Source organism: Pseudorasbora parva, chromosome 14, assembly GCF_024679245.1.
Source record: "Pseudorasbora parva isolate DD20220531a chromosome 14, ASM2467924v1, whole genome shotgun sequence".
NCBI lineage: Eukaryota > Metazoa > Chordata > Actinopteri > Cypriniformes > Gobionidae > Pseudorasbora > Pseudorasbora parva.
Genome location: NC_090185.1, coordinates 15,894,753 through 15,920,335, shown reverse-complemented (window position 1 = coordinate 15,920,335; position 25,583 = coordinate 15,894,753). Strand labels below are relative to the sequence as shown.

General features: G+C 40.5%; 1 protein-coding gene across 2 annotated transcripts; it reads left to right on the top strand.

The window, feature by feature from the left end:
* The first annotated feature begins 1,187 nt into the window (after positions 1 to 1,187).
* LOC137040189 (protein shisa-5-like) lies at positions 1,188 to 17,010 on the top strand. 2 transcript variants are annotated; one of them, XM_067415633.1, is made up of 7 exons: positions 1,764 to 1,897; positions 2,046 to 2,161; positions 2,327 to 2,489; positions 10,640 to 10,711; positions 11,380 to 11,507; positions 11,609 to 11,794; positions 16,011 to 17,010. In XM_067415633.1, the coding sequence occupies exons 2-7, from the start codon at positions 2,101 to 2,103 to the stop codon at positions 16,169 to 16,171; spliced, it is 771 nt and encodes a 256-aa protein (XP_067271734.1). In that variant the 5' UTR covers positions 1,764 to 1,897; positions 2,046 to 2,100; the 3' UTR covers positions 16,172 to 17,010. The 2 variants fall into 2 exon arrangements, with proteins under 2 accessions (XP_067271733.1, XP_067271734.1); XM_067415632.1 differs by having other exon boundaries at positions 1,188 to 2,161.
* Positions 17,011 to 25,583: the final 8,573 nt, after the last annotated feature.

Here is a 25,583-nt window from a genome sequence, read left to right as displayed (position 1 = left end):
CACAGGGTAGACACAGGGTAGTAAAATTAAATCGCTAGTTAATACCACTAACAAGGCTCAAAATAGCCTTAATAAATAATGAGAAGATAATGAGAAGGGAAGATATTTTGAAGAATGTCAGTAAAGAAACAGTTAACTGGAGCCATTGACTTCCATAGTATTTTTTTTTTTCTACTATGGAAGTCAATGGCTCCAGTTAACTGTTTGGTTACTGACATTCTTCAAAATATTTTCCCTTGTGTTCAGCTGAAGAAAGAAATTCATACAGGTTTAAAACAACTTGAGGGTAAGTAAAGGATTACAATATTTTCATTTGAAAGTGAACTATCCCTTTAAGACAATGATCATGTGCGTCACCATCACTCGACAATTACATCATTCTTCGTGAATTTTCCTATGTAAAATTATTGGCAATACAGAAACATGACAGCCACAAAAGTCATCGCTAAATTGGACTAATTTGGACGGCCACGCTAAAAGTGTGCGGTTTTAATAAGAGGATTTTAGGACTTTGTGTCAGGGGGAAATAATTTAAATATGTAACAACAGCATTTTTTTCTGATTTCTTACCCTGTTTTTGATGTGAAGTAAATGGAGTCGATTCAGTCGAGACAGAGCATATTTAGGCCACGCCCACACCGGGGGGGGGGGGGGGAACAATCCAACGCTCTCAATTGACTTTGCGTTGCGTGAAGCGGTCGCCTCGTCTTTTCTTGCTTATATAACAAGAAACAGAACAATGTCTTAAAGCTGATATGTGAAAGGTGTGCAGAAAACAAGCTAAAAAACATGTAACTACGTTTTTATAAGCTGTCGATCCCAAAACACGAGCGTTTAAGGAGACAAAAGTGCATACAGGCAATAAGACGTGAAGCTTCAGCGGGAAGAATGGTTTAGTTTTGGAATCCAAACACTCAGCATGACTAGGTATGCCTACGTGTGCTGTAAACATGCTGTCAAATATCCAAATGTCAGTTTTATATATTATATTACCTGTCGCTGATTACTTTACCCTCCAGTGGGCGCAGTTCTCAGTAATATGCGTTAAGTCGCGCTTTGACTCAAGTGCCTGTATCCAATTTTGTGTCCTTAAACGTTCGTTTTTTGGCTCAACAGCTTATAAAAACTTCTGGCTTTTTGTTCCTGGGTTTTTTAGTTTGTTTTCTGTACACCTTGTCACATACCAGCTTTTAGACATTGTTAGCTTTTTTTGTAATAATTCAGAAATGACCTATGGAAATGACAAGGAGGCCGCTTCCCGCAATAGAAAGTCAATGCAGACGGTTGGTTTGTATTCCCCCCCGGTGGGCGTGGCTTTCAGATTATGACGCGTGTCGCTCTGTCTCTATAGATAGTGGGAGTCAGGAAGGTCGGGAATCGGAGTCGACTCAAAAAAAACCTGGAATCGAACACCCTAAAATTCCGCCCACCTCTACCTTCCGCGCCATACGCTTCATCTTCCAATCTCCGATTCACTTCCGGATACTACGCTACTTCCATCAACGAGCCAGTCACAGGGTGCGTCTCAATCAGCTCCCTAGTTCAGTTGTTAGGGCACTGATCAGGGAGTCAGCCCATTGACTTATGTCCTGATCAGTGCCCTGACTAGTGAACTAGGGAGCTGATTGAGACGCAGGGACAGTCCAGTGTTGCCGACGTCGACTGTACCAGGACTGTACTTCCCTTTCTTTTACTGTCTTATGGTACTTCCAGGTCAGAGAGCACCCATCAAAAGCTCTTTATCCAATCAGAGTTAGATCACTGTTAAGCCCGCCCCCACGAGAGGTTTGTGTCAAAACAGCAAACGAAAAACTTTTTGTAATGGCATATTTTTGATAGTTTCTGAAAAAGTTTCGTTCAGTTTTATAAAGTTTCGTTCAGTTTTATTAAGACACAGGTAATTTCATAGGTGTTTGAAGACACAAGCAAAGTATAATGAATGTAACTGTTAGAGGATATATATTCAAATTAAAATATTGATTCAATTACAACTGTATCGATCCAATACTAATACCAGTGTTGGCATCGATACTATCGATATTTAGATCGATCCGCCCACCCCTAGTACTTTATCACATCAGAAGAAGGAAGAGCAGCGCTATGGCCTCCTCCGTCGTCTTTCTTCTGCTCCTGTCTGCGGGTTTATTCACGGTCACAGTCGGTAAGTTAGACGATCTGTAATAGAAATCTATAGAAACACTTGAAACTTGTTCTTGGGCGGTTTACCGATGACTGCCACGTACAAAACAGTTGAACAGATAAAGTTACTTTAAAATATAGTTGTTGTTTTTAAATCAAATATGCCACATTTCCCCTGTTCTTTAAGGTTTACGTGATGTCTGTAAAAGCTACTACACCAGCAGTAACGTGTACATGCCCTCGATCACTTGTCATTTATGGGATTACTGCTGCGGGACCTGCACTAACAGATACTGCTGCTCCAGTTACCTTAAGAAATTAACCGAGGATGACCAAGAATTGTGCAATATGTAAGTCATTTTGAGTCATTTTTGTCTTATTAAAAATATCACTTGGTGTATACACAAAAATATATTGCAATATATTTGAAAATATCATGCAATATATTCACATATATGGGATTTAATATTTATATTTTCCAATATATTGCAATATATTGAAAGCGGCAATCATTTGTATATTTTGCAATATATTGCATGAATATATAATATATTTTATAATACCATCAATATATTATTCCATATATTAAAATATATTTCAAGAAAATATATTGGTAAATATATTTTCCTTTCGTAAGGGAAGTGCCACACACCCTCTTGCCTTTCCAAACTCGTAGGCCTCTTTCGCCCGTTGAACAGTAGAGGGGGGAAATTTTGATAATGTAGGCTAAGAGTTTAAAAAGAACATTTTTTTTTATTTTGGGGTCAGTTTTTGCTTTAACTTCATAATCTGTATCTGGTAAAACTCATTATTTTCTTCTAAACTGTGTGGTGTGTATGTTATATCTTATCTTAATCAAATTGTTGTGGTTAATCACAAACCTTATTATCAAATCTATATTCTAACTGGTTAATTTTAAACCCGAAACCTTATTATCAAATTTTTATTTTTGCATTTTGTTGCTTGAGGTTTCGTCTTCCCCTCTGTAGCTCCACTAATCATTTCCTACAGATGTTGTGGTCTGCAGTGTGCAAAATGCATCCCCCAGATTAACATGTTACGCCCGTTACACACATACTCCGTCTGCAGTACAGTGCAGTATAACTAAAGGCTATATAAATATTAAGTCATTGGAATAAAGGAATTTCATAAAACATTGTTTATATTAGTGTTTTTTAATGTGTCATTTATGAAAGAGTGTAGGCTATACAGGTGAATTGCAATGGTGACAAGCCAGGTTCAGTAAAATAACTTTTTAAATTTGAAATTAAAATAATGAATAATGCTGTGCTGTGTTTGTTCTCCTGCACCGCACACACACTGCAGGCGGAGTATGTGAAACGAGCTTTACACTTTGTGAAGTGCCAGTTCTTTGCTTGATATTTCACAACCAATATCAAGTTATTGGTTGTGAAAGACTGTAGAGTTCACATTTATGAAGTCAATTTAAAGAAAAATGTGGCAAGAGAGACGTAGCATGATGCAACATCCACATTTTTTGTTGTTGCTGAGGGGTTTTCCAAGACAAGACATGCATATATTTAACATTGACAATGTATTATGTAGAATATAATTTGTGTGTCTTTGTTAATGTTGTTTGTGGACAGATTAATGCTGTTAGATCTGTGGAGAAAAAGTTATAGTTTTTGACGTAAAAAAAAAAAAAAAAAAAATGTAATCCCTTGGAGTAAAATGAAATGACCCGCCTGCAGAACTGGCACAGAAGGCACCACGTTATAGTGTTATTGTCTTTTAAAGAATTAGGTCACTTCAAAATGAAAATTTCCTGATCTCATCCAAGTTGTTCATGTCTTTTTTTCTTTTAGTTAAAAATAAATTACGTTTTTTAAAAGGGAAACATTCCAGGATTTTTCTCCATATAATGCATTTCAATGGTAACCAATGGTTTGAAGGTCCTTCAGCACCTCAGAGACTCTGCACAATCCCAGAAAAAAAACACGAAAAAAACGCCATCTCATGTTTTCCTACAACTTCAAAATCGACTGACATCAAACTTTCCAATGTAATGACATCACACGGCGTGCCATTTAAACACCAGGACTCTAGCAAAACGCACTTGTGCCTCCCGCAGCATTCGCCAAGTGTATAATAGGGCCCTATATGTGTTAGGCCAGTGGGTAAGTTTGCAATTAGGGCCCGGGGTTTGTATCCGGATTTGATATATTGTACATTTTTAACCCTTGTACACCATTCTAATTCACAACCCTTTCGTTATGGCCATGGTTGAAAACAGCCACTACTTTAAACTGCTGTAAAAATGTATCAGGTAAATATTACTCCTTTTTTTGTTGTTGTTGCATAAATCTATTAATCAACCTCAGTTCTGATCAAAACTACTAAATGTAAAATAAATACAAAAATCTGGATTTTTACTTTTTAATTGCCAAGTTCATAAATGATGTCACTGATTTAGGGGAAGGAAAAAAAAAAAACACAAAATGACTTAACATACAGGTGCGGGTCATATAATTAGAATATCATCAAAAAGTTGATTTAATTAACTAATTCCATTAAAAAAGTGAAATATGTGTGTGTGTGTATATATATATCTTAAGACCAGGGGATGCATTGCAAGTTTTACACATTTCGCACTTTTGGATCATAACCGGGTTGTAAGCTCTGCTTCAAAATGCCAAAAGAAGAAACAGGAGCAAGAGACAAAAAAAATAGAGAGTAGGCAATTTATTGAAACTTGCATTTAAACTCAAACAGGCCGTTCATCAGCTGATCAAAAGTTTAAGACCATAGCCATAAAAGGTCAAATCCGCACAAAAATATGGCTTTCATGTCATTGTCCTTCAAGCAGTCATATTGTCAAGATGTCCTGATGGCAAAGGCAAAAATGCTTTCTCTCTTTGAACGTGGCAGAATTGTTGAGCTGCACAAGCAAGGCCTTTCGCAACGCCCCATCGCTGCTGAGGTTGGACGCAGTAAGACAGTCATTTTACATTTCTTAAAAAATCCTGAGAGTTATGGGACAAAAAAGTCAAGTGGTAGACCCAAAAAGACTTCAGCTGCACTGAACCGCAGGATCCGACAGGTTGTCCGTGAAGACACAGGTCGATCCTCAACCCAAATGAAGGCTCTTACTGATGCTGACTGCAGCCCAATAACCATAAGACGTCATATGCTAGAGAAGGGCTTCAAGAACAAAAAACGTCTTCAAAGGCCACGTCTCCTCCCACGACACAAACTTGCCTGTTTAGAATTTGCAAGGGAGCACCAAACATGGGACATTGAAAAGTGGAAGAAAGTTTTATTCTCTGAAAATGTTTTACCTGGACGGTCCTGATGACTTCCAACGTTACTGGCATGACAAGGAGATCCCACCTGAGATGTTTTCTACGCGGCACAGTGGAGGAGGCTCCATCATGATCTGGGGTGCTTTTTCCTTCAATGGGAAAATGGAGCTTCAGGTTGTGCAGGGGCGTCAAACGGCGAATGACTATGTGGATCTGTTGCAGCGGGCATCCCTCTTGACCGAGGGCCCCCGTCTGTGCGGTAATGACTGGGTCTTTCAACAGGGCAACGCCGCAATTCACAAAGCCTGCCTGACGAAGGACTTCTTCCAGGAGAATAGTGTTGCTCTTTTGGACCGTCCTGTGTGTTCCCCTGATCTAAATCCCATTGAGAACATTTGGGATGGATGGCAAGGGAAGTTTACAAAAATGGACGTCAGTTCCAGACCGTGGATGCCCTTCGCGAAGCCATCTTCACCACATGGAGCCACGTTCCCACCAGCCTCCTGTAAACAGTCGAATCAAGCATGCCGAAACGAGTTTTTGAAGTGATCAACAAGAACGGTGGGGCTACTCACTACTGAGTCCTTTTTTGACACTTTTAGTACTGTTGTGCGTTTATTTTGGGCTATGGTCTTAAACTTTTGATTAGCTGATGATTTGGCAATTTGAAGCAGCACTTACAACCCGGTTATGATCCACAAGTGCAAAATGTGTAAAACATGCAATGCATCCCCTGGTCTTAAGATTTTGTTCAGGGGTGTATATATATTCATTACACACAGACTGATGTATTTCAAATGTTTATTTGTTTTCATTTTGATGATTATAACTGATAACTATGGAATATCCCAAATTCAGTATTTCAGAAAACACAGTGGACCAACACCAGCAGATGACAGGGCACCCCAAACCATCACAGACTGCAAAATTTACTTTCATCAGAGAACATAACTTTGGACCACTCAGCAGTCCTTTTTGTCTTTAGCATAGGCAAGATACTTCTGACACTGTCTGTTGTTCAAGAGTGGCTTGGCACAAGGAATGCGACAGCTAAAACCCATGTCTAACATACGTCTGTGCGTAGAAGTTCTTGAAGTACTGACTCCAGCTGCAGTCCACGACTGTGAATCGCCTGTCAAGTCAGTTGAAAATAAGTAATTGTGTCAGTTGAAAATAAGTAATTGTTTTTCCCCCCAAATCTGACATAATATGAATTTGACAATTTAGAAGTTAAAATATGGAAAACATAGTTTTTATCAGGACTGAGGTTGATTAATAGATTTATGGTGGCTGTTTTCAGCCACAAACATAACGAAAGGGTAGAGAATTTGCCCACGGTGTATTGTTGAGTTTTTGAAAATGTTTGAAAAAAGTAAATCCATCCATTATCTTCCGCTTATCCGGGGCCGGGTCGAGGGGGCAACAGTCTAAGCAGAGATGCCCAGACTTCCTTCTCCCTAGCCACTTCCTCACACTCCTCCGGGGGAACACCCAAGGCGTTCCCAGGCCAGCTGGGAGACATAATCCCTCCAGTGTCCTAGGTCTTCCGAGGGCCTCCTCCCGGTGGGACGTGCCCTGAACACCTCCCTGGGAAGGCGTCCAGGAGGCATCCGAAAAAGATGCCCGAGCCACCTCAGCTGGCTCCTCTCGATGTGGAGGAGCAACGGCTCTACTCTGAGCTCCTCCCGAGTGACCAAGCTTCTCACCAGTGACCAGGTGAGAGTAGGAACGTAGATTGACCGGTAAATCAAGCGCATTCGCCTTATGGTTTCAGCTCCTTCTTCACCACAACAGATCGGTCCATCACCCGCATTACTGCAGATGCTGCACCGATCCGTCTGTCAATCTCCCGATCCATCCTTCCCTCACTCGTGAACAAGACCAAGATACTTAAACTCCTCCACTTGAGGCAAGAACTCTCCACCAACCTAAAGTGAGCAAGCCTTCTGACCTTTTCCTACCCTTTTCCGACTGTGAACCATGGCCTCGGACTTGGAGGTGCTGATTCTCATCCCAGCCGCTTCACACTCTGCTGCAAACCGTCCCAGTGCATGCTGAAGGTCCTGGTCTGAGGTTGCCAACACGACAACATCATCTGCAAAGAGCAGTGACGAAATCGCGTAATCCCCAAACCGGACACTCTCCGGCCCTTGGCAATAAAAATTATGGACAGAACCGGGGACAAAGGGCAGCCCTGCCGGAGACCAACATGCACCGGGAACAAATTTGACTTACTGCAGGCAATGCGAACCAAGTTCCTGCTCTGGTCGTAAAGGGACCGAACAGCTCTAAGCAGGGGGCCCCGGACCCCATACTCCCAGAGCACCCGCCACAGGGTGCCACTAGGAACACAGTCAAATGCCTTCTCCAAATCCTAGAAATAGTCGGGCTCACCTCCATGCACAGCTTGGGCTCTGGGGCCACACGAGAGAGAGACTGGACTCTCTACCACTCTGAAGTTGCCCATGGTGAGAGGCGGCGGGCTGGAGTGGGTTTGCTTATAGCTCCCCAGCTCAGCCGCCATGTGTTGGAGTTCACCCCGGTGAACGAGAGGGTCACTTCCCTGCACCTTTGAGTCGGGGATAGATCTCTCACTGTCACTCTCACATGTGCCTATAAGAGACGAATGGAAGTGCAGAGTACCCGGCCCTCTTGGGGTCTCTGGGAGGGGTGATGGAAAGTGAATCGTTCTACTGGGGGAACTTCAACGCCCACGTGGGCAGTGACAGAGCCACCTGGAGGGGCGTGATTGGGAGGAATGGCCCCACCCCCCGATCTAAACCTGAGCGGTTCTCTGTTATTGGTCTTCTGTGCTTACCATGGCTTGTCCATAACTAACACCATGTTTAAGCATAAGGGTGTCCATCAGTGCAAGCTGGTCAGGGGCTGGAGCAAGCAGAGCGGTGCGGCCAGAGCAAGGCACCTGGGCGGTGCGTCGGAGAAGACTGCAACCTCCGGGACAGTCTTTGGGCTTTGGACCACCGGATTTAGAACCACTGGAGCTGGGACCACTGGACTTGAACAACCGGACTGGGTCACCGAACAAGGACCACCAGCACTGTCACGAAGGGAGCCTTTCTTCTCCTCCTGTTTCGGGACCTCCGGACTCGGGTCTACAGGACCATCTGATCTAGGACAACCAGACTCGGGACCACTGAAGCTGTCGCGGTGGGAGCCTCTCTTCTCCTCCTTGATTTCGGGACCACCAGAACTGGGGCCCTTCTTCTCCGTCCCAGAGTCCTCAGAGGGCTGGGCCCTCCACTGACTGTTGGTGGAAAACAGGGAAAGTCAGTGGGCTGGGATGCTGCTGGTCTGATCCAGTCTTCATGACTTTGACTGGATCATTTCTACTTTGTGCAGCAAAGTTTTGGACACAGACCCATATGTTATACATCTATAATCTCTAGTTGACCTAATTAACGCACAGTATATTATTTTCAAAGAGTGACATCTGGCACCCCAACTAAACATCGTAATATTTATACAAATTTTTTGCATTTATCTACAATTTTTTGAATACGTGTTGCAAAAGTAATTTTTGTGTCTAACCATACCCCCAGATATCCTATCACATTCACTTGGTAATTGTTTGCTGTATAATTGTCTTAATCTTGTACTAGGACATTCTCTCTTTTTTGAAAAACAAATAACCTGTGTTTTCAGCACTGATAAACGAAATCCTCATTTATCTGTCCACTTTTCCACCTCATTAATTGCATTTTTTATACTTTTAACCACATGCGTAACATTCCTTCCTCTCTTCCACAGTGCTCCATCATCAGCAAACAGAGACTATTCAACTCCTGCACTAACCTGGAAAAATATGCCATCAATCATTACATTAAATGGGATCATAGGACTTTACTGAACTTATATGCAATAAAGTCATTAAAAAACGTTTTCCTAACCCTTTCTAGTGCTTTATTACGAAGTGCTATTGCTTTACTGTACTCAGTCCACCAAGGGACTGCCTTCTTCCCAATACTTATTTTAATTTTACCAATCATTTCCTCTGTTGCTTTACAAAAACTACTACTTATTGTATTATTCAGGTCTTCAATATCCTCTACAGATTCTTCTTGTTCTCTCATTAAAGGTCCTGTTCTTTAGTTCGTTTGTGAAATGTTGCTGTTAGAGCATAATACCTGTAAAATTATAACGCTCAAAGATCAATGCCAAGCGAGATATTTTATTTAACAGAAGTTCGCTTTCAAAGCCTACAGCGAACTACACCCCTGCACTTCCTTGCAGGAATGACGTCACTAGAACAGTTTGTTGACTAACCCTCCGCCCACAAGAACACGCAAAATAGGGGGCGTGGTCTTGTTGCTCTCCCTCGTGGAGAAGCGCGCACATTGAGCGCTTCTATCTCCCCGTTATGGTAAGAGGTGGGACCTTTCCGGGCAAAGTGTGCTAAGCTGCTGTCCTATCACAACAATTGGGAAGCGCTGGCCCAATCAGAACTCATTACATGTTTCTGAAGGAGGGACTTCATAGAACAAGGAAATCATCAGGCTGTTTTTAGGACAGAAAATATCAGTGTACACATAAGTAAAGTGTGTGAAAAATACTGTTTTTTTTACACACGAAACATGAACTCATAAAATATGGCACACTGTACACACAATCAAGGCTTCAAAAACACACGAAAAACAGGACCTTTAAAATCTCACTAATCTCCTTATATTTATCCCAGTCAGCTGACTTAAATTTCCATCTAGGCATTTTCCCTCTACATTCACATCCAAATCAATTCCTATCTTGCAAATAATTGGAAAAAGATCACTAACTATTAAAAATTGATCCAATATAATCCCACACACACCTCCTTGCCAGGTTTCCAGTAACAATGGTTAAATCTATTGCAGAAAACCTCTCTTTTACTAAATCAACTCTTGTTGCCCTTCCAACATTAACAGAGACTAAATCACACCTATCTAACATATCTTCGATGATACTTCCATTAAAATGATTTTTCCCCCCATAATGATTCCATAATAGCTTTGGTAATTTTCAATGGATTGATTATACCAACAGCATCAGACACAAACTTCAACAGTACCTTATATTCTTCCGTTGTTCTTGTTGAATGATGCTCTCACTATATGTTCCCGAAATCTCACTCAAACTCTTTTTCTTCCTTTTTCATTTTTCCACCACCGACCATTTCAAATTCCTCCCACCTCTACCTTCCACGCCATACGCTTCATGCATCGCTGAATCACTTCCGGATACAGCGTTTATCCCTTCAATCAACAAACCAGTCCCAGCCCTGGATTGCCAAAACCACCCAGACCGGACTATGAAGGGTAATATTCAGGAGGGAACAGGTGGGGTTAATTAAACAATAATGAGATGATAAGGGCGGGGTCCAGACAGAAGACAAGAGCACATGACCCAAATACAAACCAAAACACCACAAGTGCAAAACCAGACAGGACAGACATGTGACAGAGAGAGAATGGACAGATGGGCTACTTTTTATTTACTACCTACAATATGCATGCAACTTAATTATTAATGCTACAAAGTGCAAATGTTTTATTTTGGAAGTTACGATCAACATTTTAAGGTACTTACTTAGGGCCTACAATTTTGATAATTGTTCCAAAAAAAAAGATTTTCACAACCATTCCATTAAAGGACCATTTTTGGTTCCCTTAAGAATCTTTCAGTGAACAGTTCTAAAAATAACTTCTTCTCTTAGTGTAAAGAATATTTTAATAATCTAAAGAGCTGTTCACGCAGTGAAAATTTTCCATGAATCTAAAGGTTCAAAAGACGGTAATAAAAAAATTGTGGAAGTGAGTTTTAATGTCCAGTCTCCAAATCAACTGCTGATACATGGGAAAATAATAAATACATAACATTTAAATAATAAAATTAGAATATATAAATATGATTGTATATATTAAATATGCTAGAACATTTTAAAGAGTGTTTCATTATTGCTTAATATTTATATTTCTATATACAGACTCAATGCTGCCATTGCTGCAGGAACAGTGGTAAATGTGGTCATCTGCATTGTGTTCGTCATCGTCATCGTCAGCTGCTGCTGCTGCCCCTGCTGCTGTATCTATAAAATGCGCCAAAGGCCCAGACGTAAGTGTTTCAGTGTTAATAGAATGTATAATGTTACATTATTTAGGCTGGTAGTAAAATAATAAGAATTATCATGTTTATTTGTCTTGTTTTTCCCACAGCTGTAGGAACACTTTTGACTACAGTCATGAATGCACAAAGCATTCAGCAGCCGCCTGTCATGCAGCCAGTTCAGTATCCAGCATACCAGCCTGTGCCGACTCAACCGGGCTACGGCGGTCAGCCTATGCAGACGGGACAGACATACGCACCAGGAACCGCACCCCCACCCCCATATCAGGTGGCCGGTAAGAAGACCTAGTACTAGAGCAGGGGTGCAACACTTATTTTATTCCATTTAGTTCAGTTCCAACCCTGCTCCAAAACAGTTATCAAATAAAGCCTAGTTCACACTGCCCGATTTTGAGTCGCCGACAGGTTTTGTGAAATCGCCGACAAATCCCCGAGATCACAGGCAAATCGGTGCTCGTGCACGCGAGTGACAATCACGCAGTGTGAATGATCAAAGACGCGATCAGAGAGAATCGCCGACGAGTCAGCGACGCCGGTGAGATATTTGGCATGCTAAATATCTGGAACTGTCGGCGATTCAAACTCCTGCTGTGTGAACAGCGTTCTGACTGAAAATTACACCGACAGCCAATGAGAGAGTGAGATATAGGGGCAGCAGGAGGTTCAGGGAGGAGTTATAGAGCAGAATTTCAGTATTTTAATAGATATATTTACAATTCTATCAAACAGAAACAAAGGCCAAACATTTGCAAATCCAGCCACAGCAGCAGCACATTCCAAAATTGTTTATTTACCTCAAACTGTCTTTGCAGAACACAATCCTGGCTCCCTCTGTCTCCAACAATTTCTTCGCCATAATCTTTTTTCTTTTTCTCCACAAATCAGCGCACATACAATTTGAAGCAATTTTTGTGCAGTTTATCATTTTTAATATCAATTTCAAGTCTCGCGCGAGAACTCCGGTCTGCCGCACGTGATCTCGCGTTTACTTGTCACATCGCACGTGTAGTTGGGAAACGTAGTTTGCGCACCGGAGAGAGAGTTGTCGGCGATTCTTCCTCTTGTTCAGTCATGCAGTGTGAACTCCTCTATCGTCAAACCATCATGCAGTGTGAAAAGAGCAGTGACCCGACGAGTTTGAAAATCGTGCAGTCTGAACTAGGCTTAAGTCGCAAGGACTTGATTAGCTGGATCAGGTGCGTTTTAATTAGGGTTCAAACTAAAGGTGTTTTCACGTCATGTTGTAATTCACCTCAACAATCATGAACCGAGTTTGTCATTTCAATGTGTGCAGACAGATAGGTGTATGACATCAAAGTACCGTGAGAGTGGTTCGAAAGCATACACATGCGTTTTCTTTCTTCAACAAAGCGGCTTTACAGCTCTGAAAGAAAATTAAAAGACCACTTAACATTGAGAAATCCATGTTAATTGATCTCTTATTTTTTTTGAGAGCTGTATAGTATGTGTGCACTGTGTGTGTATGAGCACAAAATCTGCAGGAATGAGTTAAATTATGCACAATATGGGCAACCCCATGGAGAAATTCAAGCCCTGTAAAACTATCAATATATTTATCCAGAGCAAATGAAACTATTGAGTGAGGGGAGGCGGGTTTGTATGTCAGCTGTCGGAGAGATGAGAGAGCGAGAAAGTGCAGCTGGTATCTATTCTGCAGGAAATGAGTATTGGAAGCTTTTCAGATATTTCAGTATCGATATATATTGAAAAATTACATTGCCTTTACTGTTGAAGACCTGTGAAATGATAAATGAGGATAATGTATAATACTCCTAGGCTAAGAGTTCAAATCAATTGTATTAATATATGTATGCACATATTGTTGGACATCAAAACGGGAGCATATCTACAGCAATGGGGGCACTCAAGAGCACACTTCTGTAACCTAAAATGACAAATGGAATACCCTTTGGTCTCGTGTATCTTTGGTGGAGTGCATTCAGCGGCCATTGTAAGTCCACAAGACCATAAGTGCAACTGAAGTGTGCCATTTGGAACAGGACCAATGTGGTGTTATTTTGTTTATGTTAAAAACATGTTTTTACATTACATGTAAGGCTGGGTATAAAATATATCTTTTGAATTTGAACTTACTTTGCGACTGTTAAAAAAGCACACACAGGGGTGTCCAAACTCCTTCCTGGAGGGCCACTGTCCTGTAGAGTTTAGCTCTCAACACACCTGCCTGGAAGTGTGTAGTATGTCTAATGAGACGCCGATTAGCTGGTGCAGGTTGGACACACTTGCAGTTGTTACGCTTTACTGCCATTCATAAATCCTCTCCTGTGGCCTCATGGGATAGTAAAGTGTCCATTAAAGGTGTCATGAGAGGTCAACTAATGATGTTTGTGTGGTTTTAACATTTAAAAACATCATAACTGTTAAGTAATAGGCTATTTTCTACACTGGTTTTGATGGACTGGAGACTTGGAGTAAACACCCATGGCTAGGATTGGAGAAGATTTGCATATTTAATGAGCTTCAGCTCACTTGTCAGTTTACAGGAGGGATTGTTTTGAAAGCGGCAACCGGAATAATTATCTGGCAGGGCTCTCAAAACGTATCTATCAAACAAACACAATGATTCATCTCTCATCCACCCGCGATTGATTTGTTTTTTATTACTTGGCCCGTCCGATCGGTGGATATAAGCGCAAACCGCACACACATAAGCGGGCACGCTCTTCAAATATCAAGTCAAGAGAGTGAACATTAACAACGCAGATCAAGAAATAAATGTTATTTCACTAGTTATTTCGCCAGCCTGCCGACAGGCGTACATTTTAAAAATTTCAAAAAAAATTCTGTGTGTAATTTATGTGTTTATTATATTGAAGGTTAATATTAAGTGCTTTATATACAATGTACAAGCCGACTCTCTGTATAGTTTACAGTATTAGTTTTTCTTTGAGAATTTGCCCTGTACTGTCGACTCGTATTGAATCAGAATCAAATTGCAATCAAATCATGAAATTTGTCAATACCTGGACTTAAAGCTACACTGTGTAACTTTTTTAGTTTATTCTTAGCTAAAATCACTTAGTTCTTTCAAAAATATATGTGCTCATTAATGTATATTTACTTCTTTCAAGTAATAATGCATTCTCTTAATTTTATAATATACCATTGAAAATACATACGGGTGAGGGTTCGGATGGCGGTCGCCATGTTGCTCCTCCATCTTGAAAGTACATTTGCCAAAGAGGGACATACCTGTAAATTCAAGCTTCGCTTTTCGCGTTTTTACACTCGATGGCACCGTGTCGACTGTGAAGAGGGGGATTGCTTGAGGCTGCTATATGACGATGGAGGATCACTCTTAAGCCCCTTTCACACTGCACGTCGGACCCGCAATATTCCCGGAACATTGCCGGGTCGCCTTCTGTGTGAAAGCAACCACGTCCCGGAATTGATTACCGAATTCGACCCGGGTCGGGGACCTAGTAACATTGCGGAATATGTATCAGAGTCGCCAAGGAATCGGAAAAGAGAATTAAGACGGTAACGCAACGGGCAAATCAACAAGACAAAATAAATATTGGAGTGGCCTTTCCAAGATGGAAAGAGCTCATGAGGAGCAACGATTTAAAAAAGAACGCCAACGTTGCCTGCTTTCTTCTCGACAGGTAATATTAATTCAGTAATTTGTGTATATTGGAAGTTTTATTGTTGCTTGGCTAATTATATCATGGTGTGCTGTGCATAACACTAGAACAACGTCTAGGATAGTTTTCCTCGCGTCAATGATGAAAAAGTATTGTTTACCTTATAACATAAATCCGTGTTTTATGACGGATAACATGAGATTAAGGTTTTAATTGCATTATAATTTGTTTGCCTTACGCTAGTGGTGTTGTACAATATACAGAATAACGATAGCACTGATAAAAGTTACTTTACTAAGATTAGCTTGCATTCGTCTGGGAACCTGATAGCTGATGTTAGCAATGAACTGGTTAAAAATAACGAAAACATAAAACTATTATTCATTTTACATAGATTAATTTGATCATAGATCATTTGGTAAATTAAATAACTGCAAATTATAATAGTTTTCAAAAATTACCTCATCACTTGAGTTGAAGCAACTCTCACCGAAGAGGTCGAACTGGAAGCCATGACTAAATCGGCCACCGTAGGAGTTGAAACGAAATCGAAATTGAGAGGAGCAGAAACTATTATTCACTGGATGGTCATATACCTTTTCACCACTAGATGGGGGAAAATATCACACAGTGTAGCTTTAAATACATAAAAGATGTAATTATTGCAAACATCAGCCTGACAGTTAATAAGCACTTGTTGACACTATTATTTTGTCTTTTTTAAATGGAAACATAAATCAGGAATACTCAAGTAACTAATATTGTTTTGTCAAGTAACCGACAAGTTACCTATAGTGGACAGAGTGAGACCATGTACTGATATTTTCCTTGAAATGAATTAATTATTGTCTTTTTCCATTTTTAGTGAGCCCTGGATATCCCAGCGGTCAGGCTGCATATGGTGTAAGTCAGGCCCCGTACCCCATGATGCCGCCTGCCCAGCCCGGTATCGCTCATCTGCCTCCAGAGACCAAGAAGCCGACCTATAACCCCGCAAACATGCAGCCACCGAACACCGGCTACTAAACCACAAGTGTCTGTCACATCACTCACTGCTGGATTGTGGAGATCGACGCACTCTCACACGGCAGAATGTCCCGAATTCAATACAAATTATACAAGACTAGTGGATGTGTTATAATTAGAGTTATTTCTGTTTTATTTTCAATCTGTCCAGTTTAGTTTTAACTCTGCGACACATTATAAATGTAAATATTTTTTATTAAGCAATTCCTCAACTGGCCGCTAGGGACAGGCTCCAGAAGGGAGCAGAATCTCATGTTAAAATTCTCAACTTTAAAGCAGAAAAAAACATGTTTACAGCCTGGTACAATTTGTGGTTTTGGCCTATAAGGCTAATGTTGATCTTCATGAGGACTGTGAGGGGGGTGAATTTTTTTATTACTCATTCGTTTACGTTATATAAAGCCTTAAAGTTCTGCATAATTATGGGCGTGGTTACAAGTGGATAGCCATTTATCTGCCGTCTAGTCATTGCGTCACCTCAGCTCCACGCACATCCCACCTTTTTGCCCATTTTCTGTTATCCGGGAGTGACACGCGATGACTCGCTCACAAGATGGCAACGCCCAGCTCGGCCATACTTTAAACTTCAGAACGGCTTATCGGAATCCTATGGCTGACGTCACAGACACTACGTCCATTTTTGTTTACAGTCTATGGTAATAATTAGGAAAGTTTTACCAGTGATTCACGAGTGAAAACTGCTTCTACACAATTTTTTATTAATTATTCTAGTTTTATACTAATATTGAACTGTATAATATATTGTATATGTTTGTATACGATTTGATATACCAAAAACACTAAAATCTAAAATAAAATGTGGTCATTTTTACGTTGTAGTTTAGGTTTGGCACTTTTGCTGTTGTATTAGCTTTTGTTAACAGCACAACGCTCACAGACACAACTAGCAGGATCTGTTTAAAGAAAGTGTTAACAAGTTTTCCATTTTGAGTTCTTTCCTTTGAGGGTCTAAAATGCAGTCGCATTTGAATACCAATGAGTGATGCAGAATTCCCATAATTCTGTGCTGTGTCGCTGACCTGCTGTACTGAGCAGTTGAAAAGATCAAGTTATTTTATTAAAGCAACCTTTGTTAAAGCATTAGGAAACCACATCTCTTTCACAGTTCCTTTTCAGTTTATATTGTACCGGTTACATAGTTTTTTGAGATGTGTTCTTTTTTAAAAACTGTTATAGATTTTTTTAAATGTTTAACTGCTGTTTTGTATATCGAATACATATTTTACTGTCTTTATAAAAATGGAAAAGAAGGGAATTTAAAGAAGGGTCTACAGGAAAACACCCAAAAATGTCAATCTCAACTGACAGCAAACCTGCTGGAGAAAAATCCACCTAAAGATTTTGGACTGCTCCTTTAATGTATTGTTGGTGAAGTTACAGCACTTGAATGTTTTGGGACCCCCTACTGGTGAAATAAAAAAGAAACAATCTCTAGTGTCACAATCCTCTCCTGTCCCGGACTCCATTCCCCAGAATCCTCCCTGCCTCACCTGTTTGCGCTCTCTCATCAGCTTTCCCGCTCTCCCTGGATTCTCTGGACATGGCCCTCTTCATTAGCACTCCCTTTATGGCCCTGTCCCAAATGGCACCCTAAACCCTCACGGTTTTCCTCCGAGTCCGCACTTTCACACCGTAATGCCGCTTTGACTGCCGGGCAGAAGTCCTCTGCGTAGCACGCAAACTTGCGGGCTCAGCTGAAGTGCGCATCGAAGGCGCATGGCAGCCTCAAAGGGGCGCTCACGAGTACCCTTCTTTAAGCTTAAATGACGAATGGGACACCCTGGTCTTGTGGACTTAAAGGGTTACTTCACCGCTTTTTCATATTGAACTATGTTATTCCCTTAACTAAAACGAGTTGATACATACCTCTCTTGTCTCAGTGCGTGCACTTAATCTCTCTGACGCGCGGTGATGATCTGATAGCATTTAGCTTAGCACACTAAGCCCAGTTCATTCACTATGGTACCAAACAGAGATCAAGTTAGAAGTACCAAACACCTCCATCTTTTCCCTATTTAAATACAGTTACACGAATAGTTGAACGATCAAGTATGGTGACAAAAAAAAAAAACGTGGTACTTCTCTAATCTGATTAAAAAGAAGAACTACAATGTATGGCGGATTAACACTTCTGAGAGTACTTCAGCTCGGCGCAGTAAAAAGTCCCGGCCGAAACATCTTTCCTCACACCTCCCCCTCACTCTCTCATTTCTGTCAATAGGGAGATGTGAGGGAAGATGTTCCGGCCGGGACTTTTTACTGCGCCGAGCTGAAGTACTCTCAGAAGTGCTATTCCGCCATACATTATAGTTCTCCTTTTTAATCCGATTAGAAACGCGCCACGTTTTATTTTGTCACCATACTTGATCGTTCAACTACTCGTGTAACTGTATTTAAATAGGGAAACGTGGAGGTGTTTGGTACTTCTAACTTGATCTCTGTTTGGTACCATAGTGAATGAACTGGGCTTAGTGGGCTAAGCTAAATGCTATCAGATCGTCACCGCACGTCAGAGAGATTAAGAGCACGCACTGAGACGAGAGAGGTATGTATCAACTCGATTTAGTTAAGGGAATAACATAGTTTAATATGAAAAGGCAGTGAAGTATCCCTTTAATGGACACGTGCATGCAGCGGCCATGTAAGTTCACAAGACCGAAAGTGCACGTGAAGTGTGCCATTTGGGATGGCCTAAATTGTTCACACTTCTCTGCACTCCTGTTCCTTTCTCGTTTATTTTACCTGTGTTGTTGCCAATCCGTTCCGTTCCACGTTTATATCTTTATTTTAAGTCTGCCTCCTGTTTTCTTCCTGAACACCCAGACTAACATGGTGCTTGTGTTATTATTTATCTAACTGTAATAGAGTACGATATTATCTACCTTACTTTTTATGAATTTAAATACCTTTAAATTATGTGTATGTGGGCTTTACCCTTATTTTTACACACTAGAGACTTTTCACTGTTTTGAATATGATGCTGAATATTTTTTTCAATTGGTCCTAGAAATCATGTTTTAGTCTTATGCTATTTTGAGCACAGAGTTCATCCTGAAGCTTCCAAGCTTTATACTGGCAGGGATGGGCAATGTTTGGCCACTTGTGATGCCATGAATGTTCTTTTTTTTCCCTATTATTAAAGATTCCGTTTTATCATCCCGCTTCTATTTACAACAAACAAGTGATGGACCTCCTCGTCATGCACGGCCTCGCAGAAAGAATAAAATGCAGCGCAGACGACAGATGCGAAATGAGGGGAAAAATCCATTGAAGAGACGCCTATTTTTTCCGCGACACGCAACGTGTTGGAAGCGTTTCCAGGCAAAATAGAATAGGAAAATATGTTTTTATGTCAATTTTACACGAATACATATTATTAAATGACATTTTCACGTTTGAAAGTCTGTAGGTTAACATAAATGCAGCCTTATTGTAAAAAAAATATTAAACCTGTCAATATAGGCCTACAGAACGAAAAATTCTGTAGCTTATTTTGCCGTCAATGCGATAGATATGCCGCCCATGGTCAATAGGCCACTGCCGACATTGTCTTTGCTGTATCAATAGGTAATATATTTATATTTAACATGAAGTAGGGCTTCCCTGTCAATAGCAATTCCGGGCAGAGCCGATCCTGAACTCCCTGGCCCTAAGCAAAATTCTGCTAAGGGGCCCTCCTACCTGACCCGTAAGCTATGTAAACCATTTGCCATTGCCATGCAGTTACACCTGACACCTTAGTGCTCCCAATACAACCCTCCCTCCTTTGAACAAAACAGTCAAAGAATGAGGTTCAAACAAACAATATTTATTGAAGAGTATTTTCTATAGAATCTTAAGATAGTACTTGCTGAAGACGGCTTTACTGTTGGTGAATCTGGCTGTACTGGGTCTGTGCTAGTACTGTCTGAGGCTGGATGTGGATCATCTGGGTCTGTGCTTGTACTGGGAGATGATCCAGCATCTCCTCTATGTACAAACTTAAGCATAGCACTTGCAAATTATAGATACATTTTATAAGCAGCATCAGACCCATTCAAACCCCTGGCTCCCCCAAAATTTCCTTTTAGGCAAGGCAAGTTTATTTGTATAGCACATTTCATACCCAATGGCAATTCAAAGTGCTTTACATAGAAATGAATTAAAACAGTGGTAAAAAATGCATGAGAATAAAGAATACCATATGGACTAATAAAAAATTAAAAACAAGCATAGTTAAAACAGTTGTAAAGATAATAATAGTAATAAAGAAAATAATAATAATAATAAAGAAAATAAGATAAAATAAAATGGTCAGATCCACAATAATGGTCTGATATAAAAATAAAACATTCTTCAGTTTACAGCCTACATACATGTACCATCTTTATTAGAACACCTCTCATTCATTTCTTTCTCAAACACATTTTAATCACTATTCCCTGATTTTTACTCAGGAACCTTCTTGTTAAACCCATACTCACTCATCATACCCTCCACAGATTTACACATACTCAAACCTTATTGTCAAACTTACTATTTCCATCAAACCCAGTTTTCACTCATCATATTTAACTCAAAAGAACATATAAAATAAACAATAACCAAAGATAAGAACAAAGGTAAACTAAAACAATTATAAAAAGAATAAAGAGATAAGATAGGGTGCAATCAGTCGGACATACAGTGCTCAGAGCTCATTCAGTAAATGCACAGCTGAACAGATGTGTTTTGAGTCTGGATTTGAATGTGGCTACTGTTGGAGCAAATCTGATCTGTTCAGGAAGCTGGTTCCAACTACGGCTGGCATAATAGCTAAAAGCAGACTCTCCTTGCTTTGAGTGAACTCTTGGTATTTCTAACTGACTTGATCCTGCTGATCTGAGTGATCTGTTGGGTTTGTATTTAATCAGCATATCTGCGATGTATTGAGGTCCTAGCTCATTGACTGATTTATAAACAAGTAATAGTACTTTAAAATCGATCCTAAATGTAACTGGAAGCCAGTGTAAAGACCTGAGGACTGGTGTGATATGGTCATATTTTCTGGTTCTGCTCACAATCCTGGCAGCAGCGTTCTGTATGAGCTGCAGCTGTCTAATGGTCTTTTTGGGAAGGCCGGTGAGAAGGCCATTACAATAGTCCACCCTACTGGTGATAGGGTGGTACCACCCTACTCTAAGTCTTGCCTGGAGACAAAACATCTAATCCTTGCAATATTTTTCAGATGATAGTATGCTGATTTAGTTATTGCTTTGACATGACTACTGAAATTCAGGTCTGACTCCAAAATCACTCCAAGATTCCTGACTTGATTTTTTGTTATCAGGCCTTTAGCCTCAAGATATGCGTTCACCTTGAAAATTTCATTTTTGTTACCAAATGTAGCGTTTTGTCTTTGTTTAACTGAAGATAGTTTTGGCACATCCAGCTGTTAACTTCATCAATGCATTTGCACAGGGAGTCAATGGGGCTGTAGTCATTAGGTGATAGTGCTAAGTAGAGCTGGGTGTCATCAGCATAGCTGTGGTAAGCAATATTGTTCTTTTTCATTATTTGGCTCAGTGGCAGCATATACAGGTTAAACAGGAGTGGTGCAAGAATGGACCCTTGTGGGACTCCGCATGTCATGGATGTCCACTCAGACTTATGGTCTCCTATACTCACATAATAACCTCTCCCTTCTAAGTATGACCTGAACCATTTGAGGACCATTCCAGAAAGCCCAACCCAGTTTTCCAGCCTGTCTAGAAGTATGGTGTGGTCAACAATGTTGAATGCAGCACTGAGGTCAAGTTGTACCAGAATTGATGTTTTGCCTGTATCAGTGTTTAAGCGAATATCATTTATAATCTTTATGAGCGCTGTCTCTGTGCTGTGATGCGGTCGGAAACCAGATTGAAAATTGTCAAAGAATCCGTTTGAGTTTAAGAATTTGTTTAGTTGATTGAAAACTACTTTTTCAATGATTTTGCCTATGAAGGGGAGATTTGAGATTGGTCTGTAGTTGCTCAGTATGGAGTTATCCAGATTTCTCTTTTTCAGAAGAGGCTTAACTATTGCAGTTTTAAGGGCGGTTGGAAAAGTCCCATAGAGAAGTGAGCAGTTTACCACTTCTAGGAGATCTGCTTCTAAACAGTTAAACACACTTTTGAAGAAAGAAGTGGGGAGTGTGTCTAGGGCACAGGTTGATGTTTTAAGATGCGGTACTGTGTCTTCTAAAATTTTGCAGTCAATAGCTTCGAAATCTGACATGGTAATTTTCCGAGGGTTTGGTATGATCTGACTGACCCCAGAGCAACTAGAGGATGTGCTGATCGCCTTTCTGATATTATTGATTTTCTCGGAGAAGTAGGAAGAAAACTCACTGCATTTACTGTCTGAGAGCATTTCACTAGGAGTCTGACTCGGGGGGGTTTATTAGTCTCTCGACAGTAGCAAAAAGAGTGCACGTGTTGTTTCTGTTTCTGTTTATAATATTTGAGAAGAAGGTCTGTCTAGCTTTGCCTAGTTCAACATTGAAAGCATGAAGGGTGTCTTTATAGATGTTATAATGGACTACAAGTTTTGTCTTCCGCCACATGCGTTCAGATTTTCTGCATTGTCTTTTCATTATTTGTATTTCTGTTGAGTTTCTCCAAGGTGCTTTTTGTTTGGTACTCTTTTTCCTGACTTTTAGAGGAGCAATATCATCAATTACACTCTTAACTTTTGAGTTAAAGGAGTCAAGGAGAAAATCAACACAGTCTGCAGATATGCTTGGTGCTAGAGATAAATCCTTCATAAACAGCACATTAGTGTTCTCATTTAAGCATCTCTTTTTGACAGAGACAGATCTAGCTTCAATGGCAGGAGAGATTGATATATCAAAGAAAATACAGAAATGATCAGACAGTGCCACATCCTTAATAACAATTGATGAAATGTTTAGACCCTTACTGATAAGTAAATCTAGGGTGTGTCCACGATTGTGTGTGGGTCCATTTACATGCTGTGTCAAATCAAAAGTGTTAAGAACAGTCATGAGCTCTTTTGTTGTACTGGATTCAATATTGTCTATGTGAATGTTAAAATCCCCAGCAATAGCAAAACAGTCAAACTCTGTGGAAATTATTGGTAACAGTTCTGTAAAGTCCTCAGTGAAGCCTGCAGAGTATTTCGGAGGCCTGTAAATAATGATAAGCACGATGCGTGGAGAACCTTTTAACACAATACCCAGATATTCTAGAGACAAATAGTCACCAAATGATACTTGCTTACATTGATAGAAATCTTTAAAAAGAGCAGCAACACCTCCACCTCTCCTAACAGCTCTGCAGACACTCATAAAAGTAAAGTTAGGAGGGGCTGCTTCATTGAGGACTGTTGCACTACAGTTTTCTTCTAACCACGTTTCATTTAGAAGCAAAAAATCTAGGTTGTTAGTGGTTATTAGGTCATTGACAAGAAATGATTTGTTCTTAAGTGAACGGATGTTTAAAAGCGCTAACTTAACAGTAATAATTTTTTTCCCCCACATTAATCCTATTTTGACATGTAACAGGCAGCAGATTATATTGGTTTATTAAACGGCCTGACAAGGCCTTAGACTTTCTTTCACGTAACAGAACAGAGATAGAGAAAGAGACAGGCACACTGGGTTCCCCCTTGTTTTGTAAACATTTGATAAAGTTACTGTTATCATAGCGGGGACCCAAAACACATCACTGAGAGCTGGAATCAGTTGTTTTTGGTTCACCTACACCAGATAGAGGGGGGTGTGGGCCCTGGCGTTGTGACCGAAGAAATCTCACAGGAGGAGGGTGAGGACGAGCTGGGCCCACAGGCTTTGGTGGTTGTGGGGCTTGACGATTTTTGGTCGATATTTGGGGGCTCATAGCGATCGAGTGTGATAGTCTGATTCCAGCATGAACCAAGTCCTCCATTTTCTCTGAGAAGCTCAGATGCGGGGATGCTGGAGAGAGGAATGACATGTCCGGTGAGAGGGGCTGTTGCTCTGGTGTTATCGGAAGCTGAAAATTTTATACATTTTCAAATAAAATACTATTTATACTATGGCTTGGCTCTTGTAATGTTTAACAAACTAGTGATTCAGATATCAAGAATCTGTGAGTGATGACATCATTGTTGATATCAAGAATTCACTTGTACAAGTGAACATTTAATCCCTGATATCAAAAAGACATTGTTACTAGTAAAAATTCCATACCTAATATCAAGAATTCATATCGTAAATAGTGAATATTTATTTATTGACATTAAAAATGCATAAATTGTGAATAAATAAAAGCTAAAGTGGCTTGCCATAGGATGCAACTGTGTTTTATTTGATGCATGTTAAAGCAATATTTTATGTATTGTTATTATTTACTGAGGGATGTGCATCCATATTGACCAGTATGTCCAGCTAATTAATATCAACATTTTACATTCAATATAGCCTATAAATCAATAGTCAATCAATGTCAAACTGTCAATACATTGCTTTCCATCTTGCATAATTTGTGCAGTAGTTTAGATTAAACATCGACTAAGACTATAATCATTGTCTTGTTTTAAAAGTATGTAGCCTATGTGCATTTATGATGAGGAGGAGGACCATCATGCCAATATACTGTTCTGTCGGTCTGGTATCCACACAGATATTTCTGCTGGAATATACACGTTTCGTTTCGTGCACGGGAACGCATGTTCATGCGCGACGCGGATCTTTTCCGAGCTGCAGTAAACAAACACCGTTGCCGTTTATCCAAAAACAAAACAAAAAAAACCGTAACTTTATTTCTGAGGCACAAAGACACAGAACACAGCCCTGAAAGCGGCTGGCATTAGCTAGCTAGACAAACCAAGAGATGGATAGCCTGCCTGTCAAGCTTAGCAAGACAACAGAAGAGACGCATATCACAGAGCTGCCAACTCTCACGCATTGGCCGTGAGACACACGCATTTGATTGGTTTCACACGCTCACACGCCACACCCCTTATTTCTCACGCTGAAGTGTCAACCCTGTCGGTCAAATGGCTGAAAGATAAGTTTATCTATAGATCTACCTGATGAGCAACTCTTAATCAGAGCCGGTCGCCTAGGGCCCCGCCTTATCTTGGGAGGCCCCGTCGAGAGCGCATTATTGCAGCGCGAAAGTACATTAATGTAGTGCGCGAGCGCGAATCTCTCTGCTCGCGCGCGGAATATAATGCGCGAGCGCAAATTTCTCTCTTCTCGCGCGCGGAATGTAATGTGCCGAGAGCGAATCTCCGTGCTCGTACGCGAGAACTCTGCGTGCGCTCTCAGATACGCTGCACTTGGAAGATTTTTCTCTGGGCTCACTCAGAGAATATGCCTGCACTTAAAACGTGTCCAGTGCAATCGCGAATCTCTGTGTGTGTTGGAGAGAGATGCACGCAAAAAGAA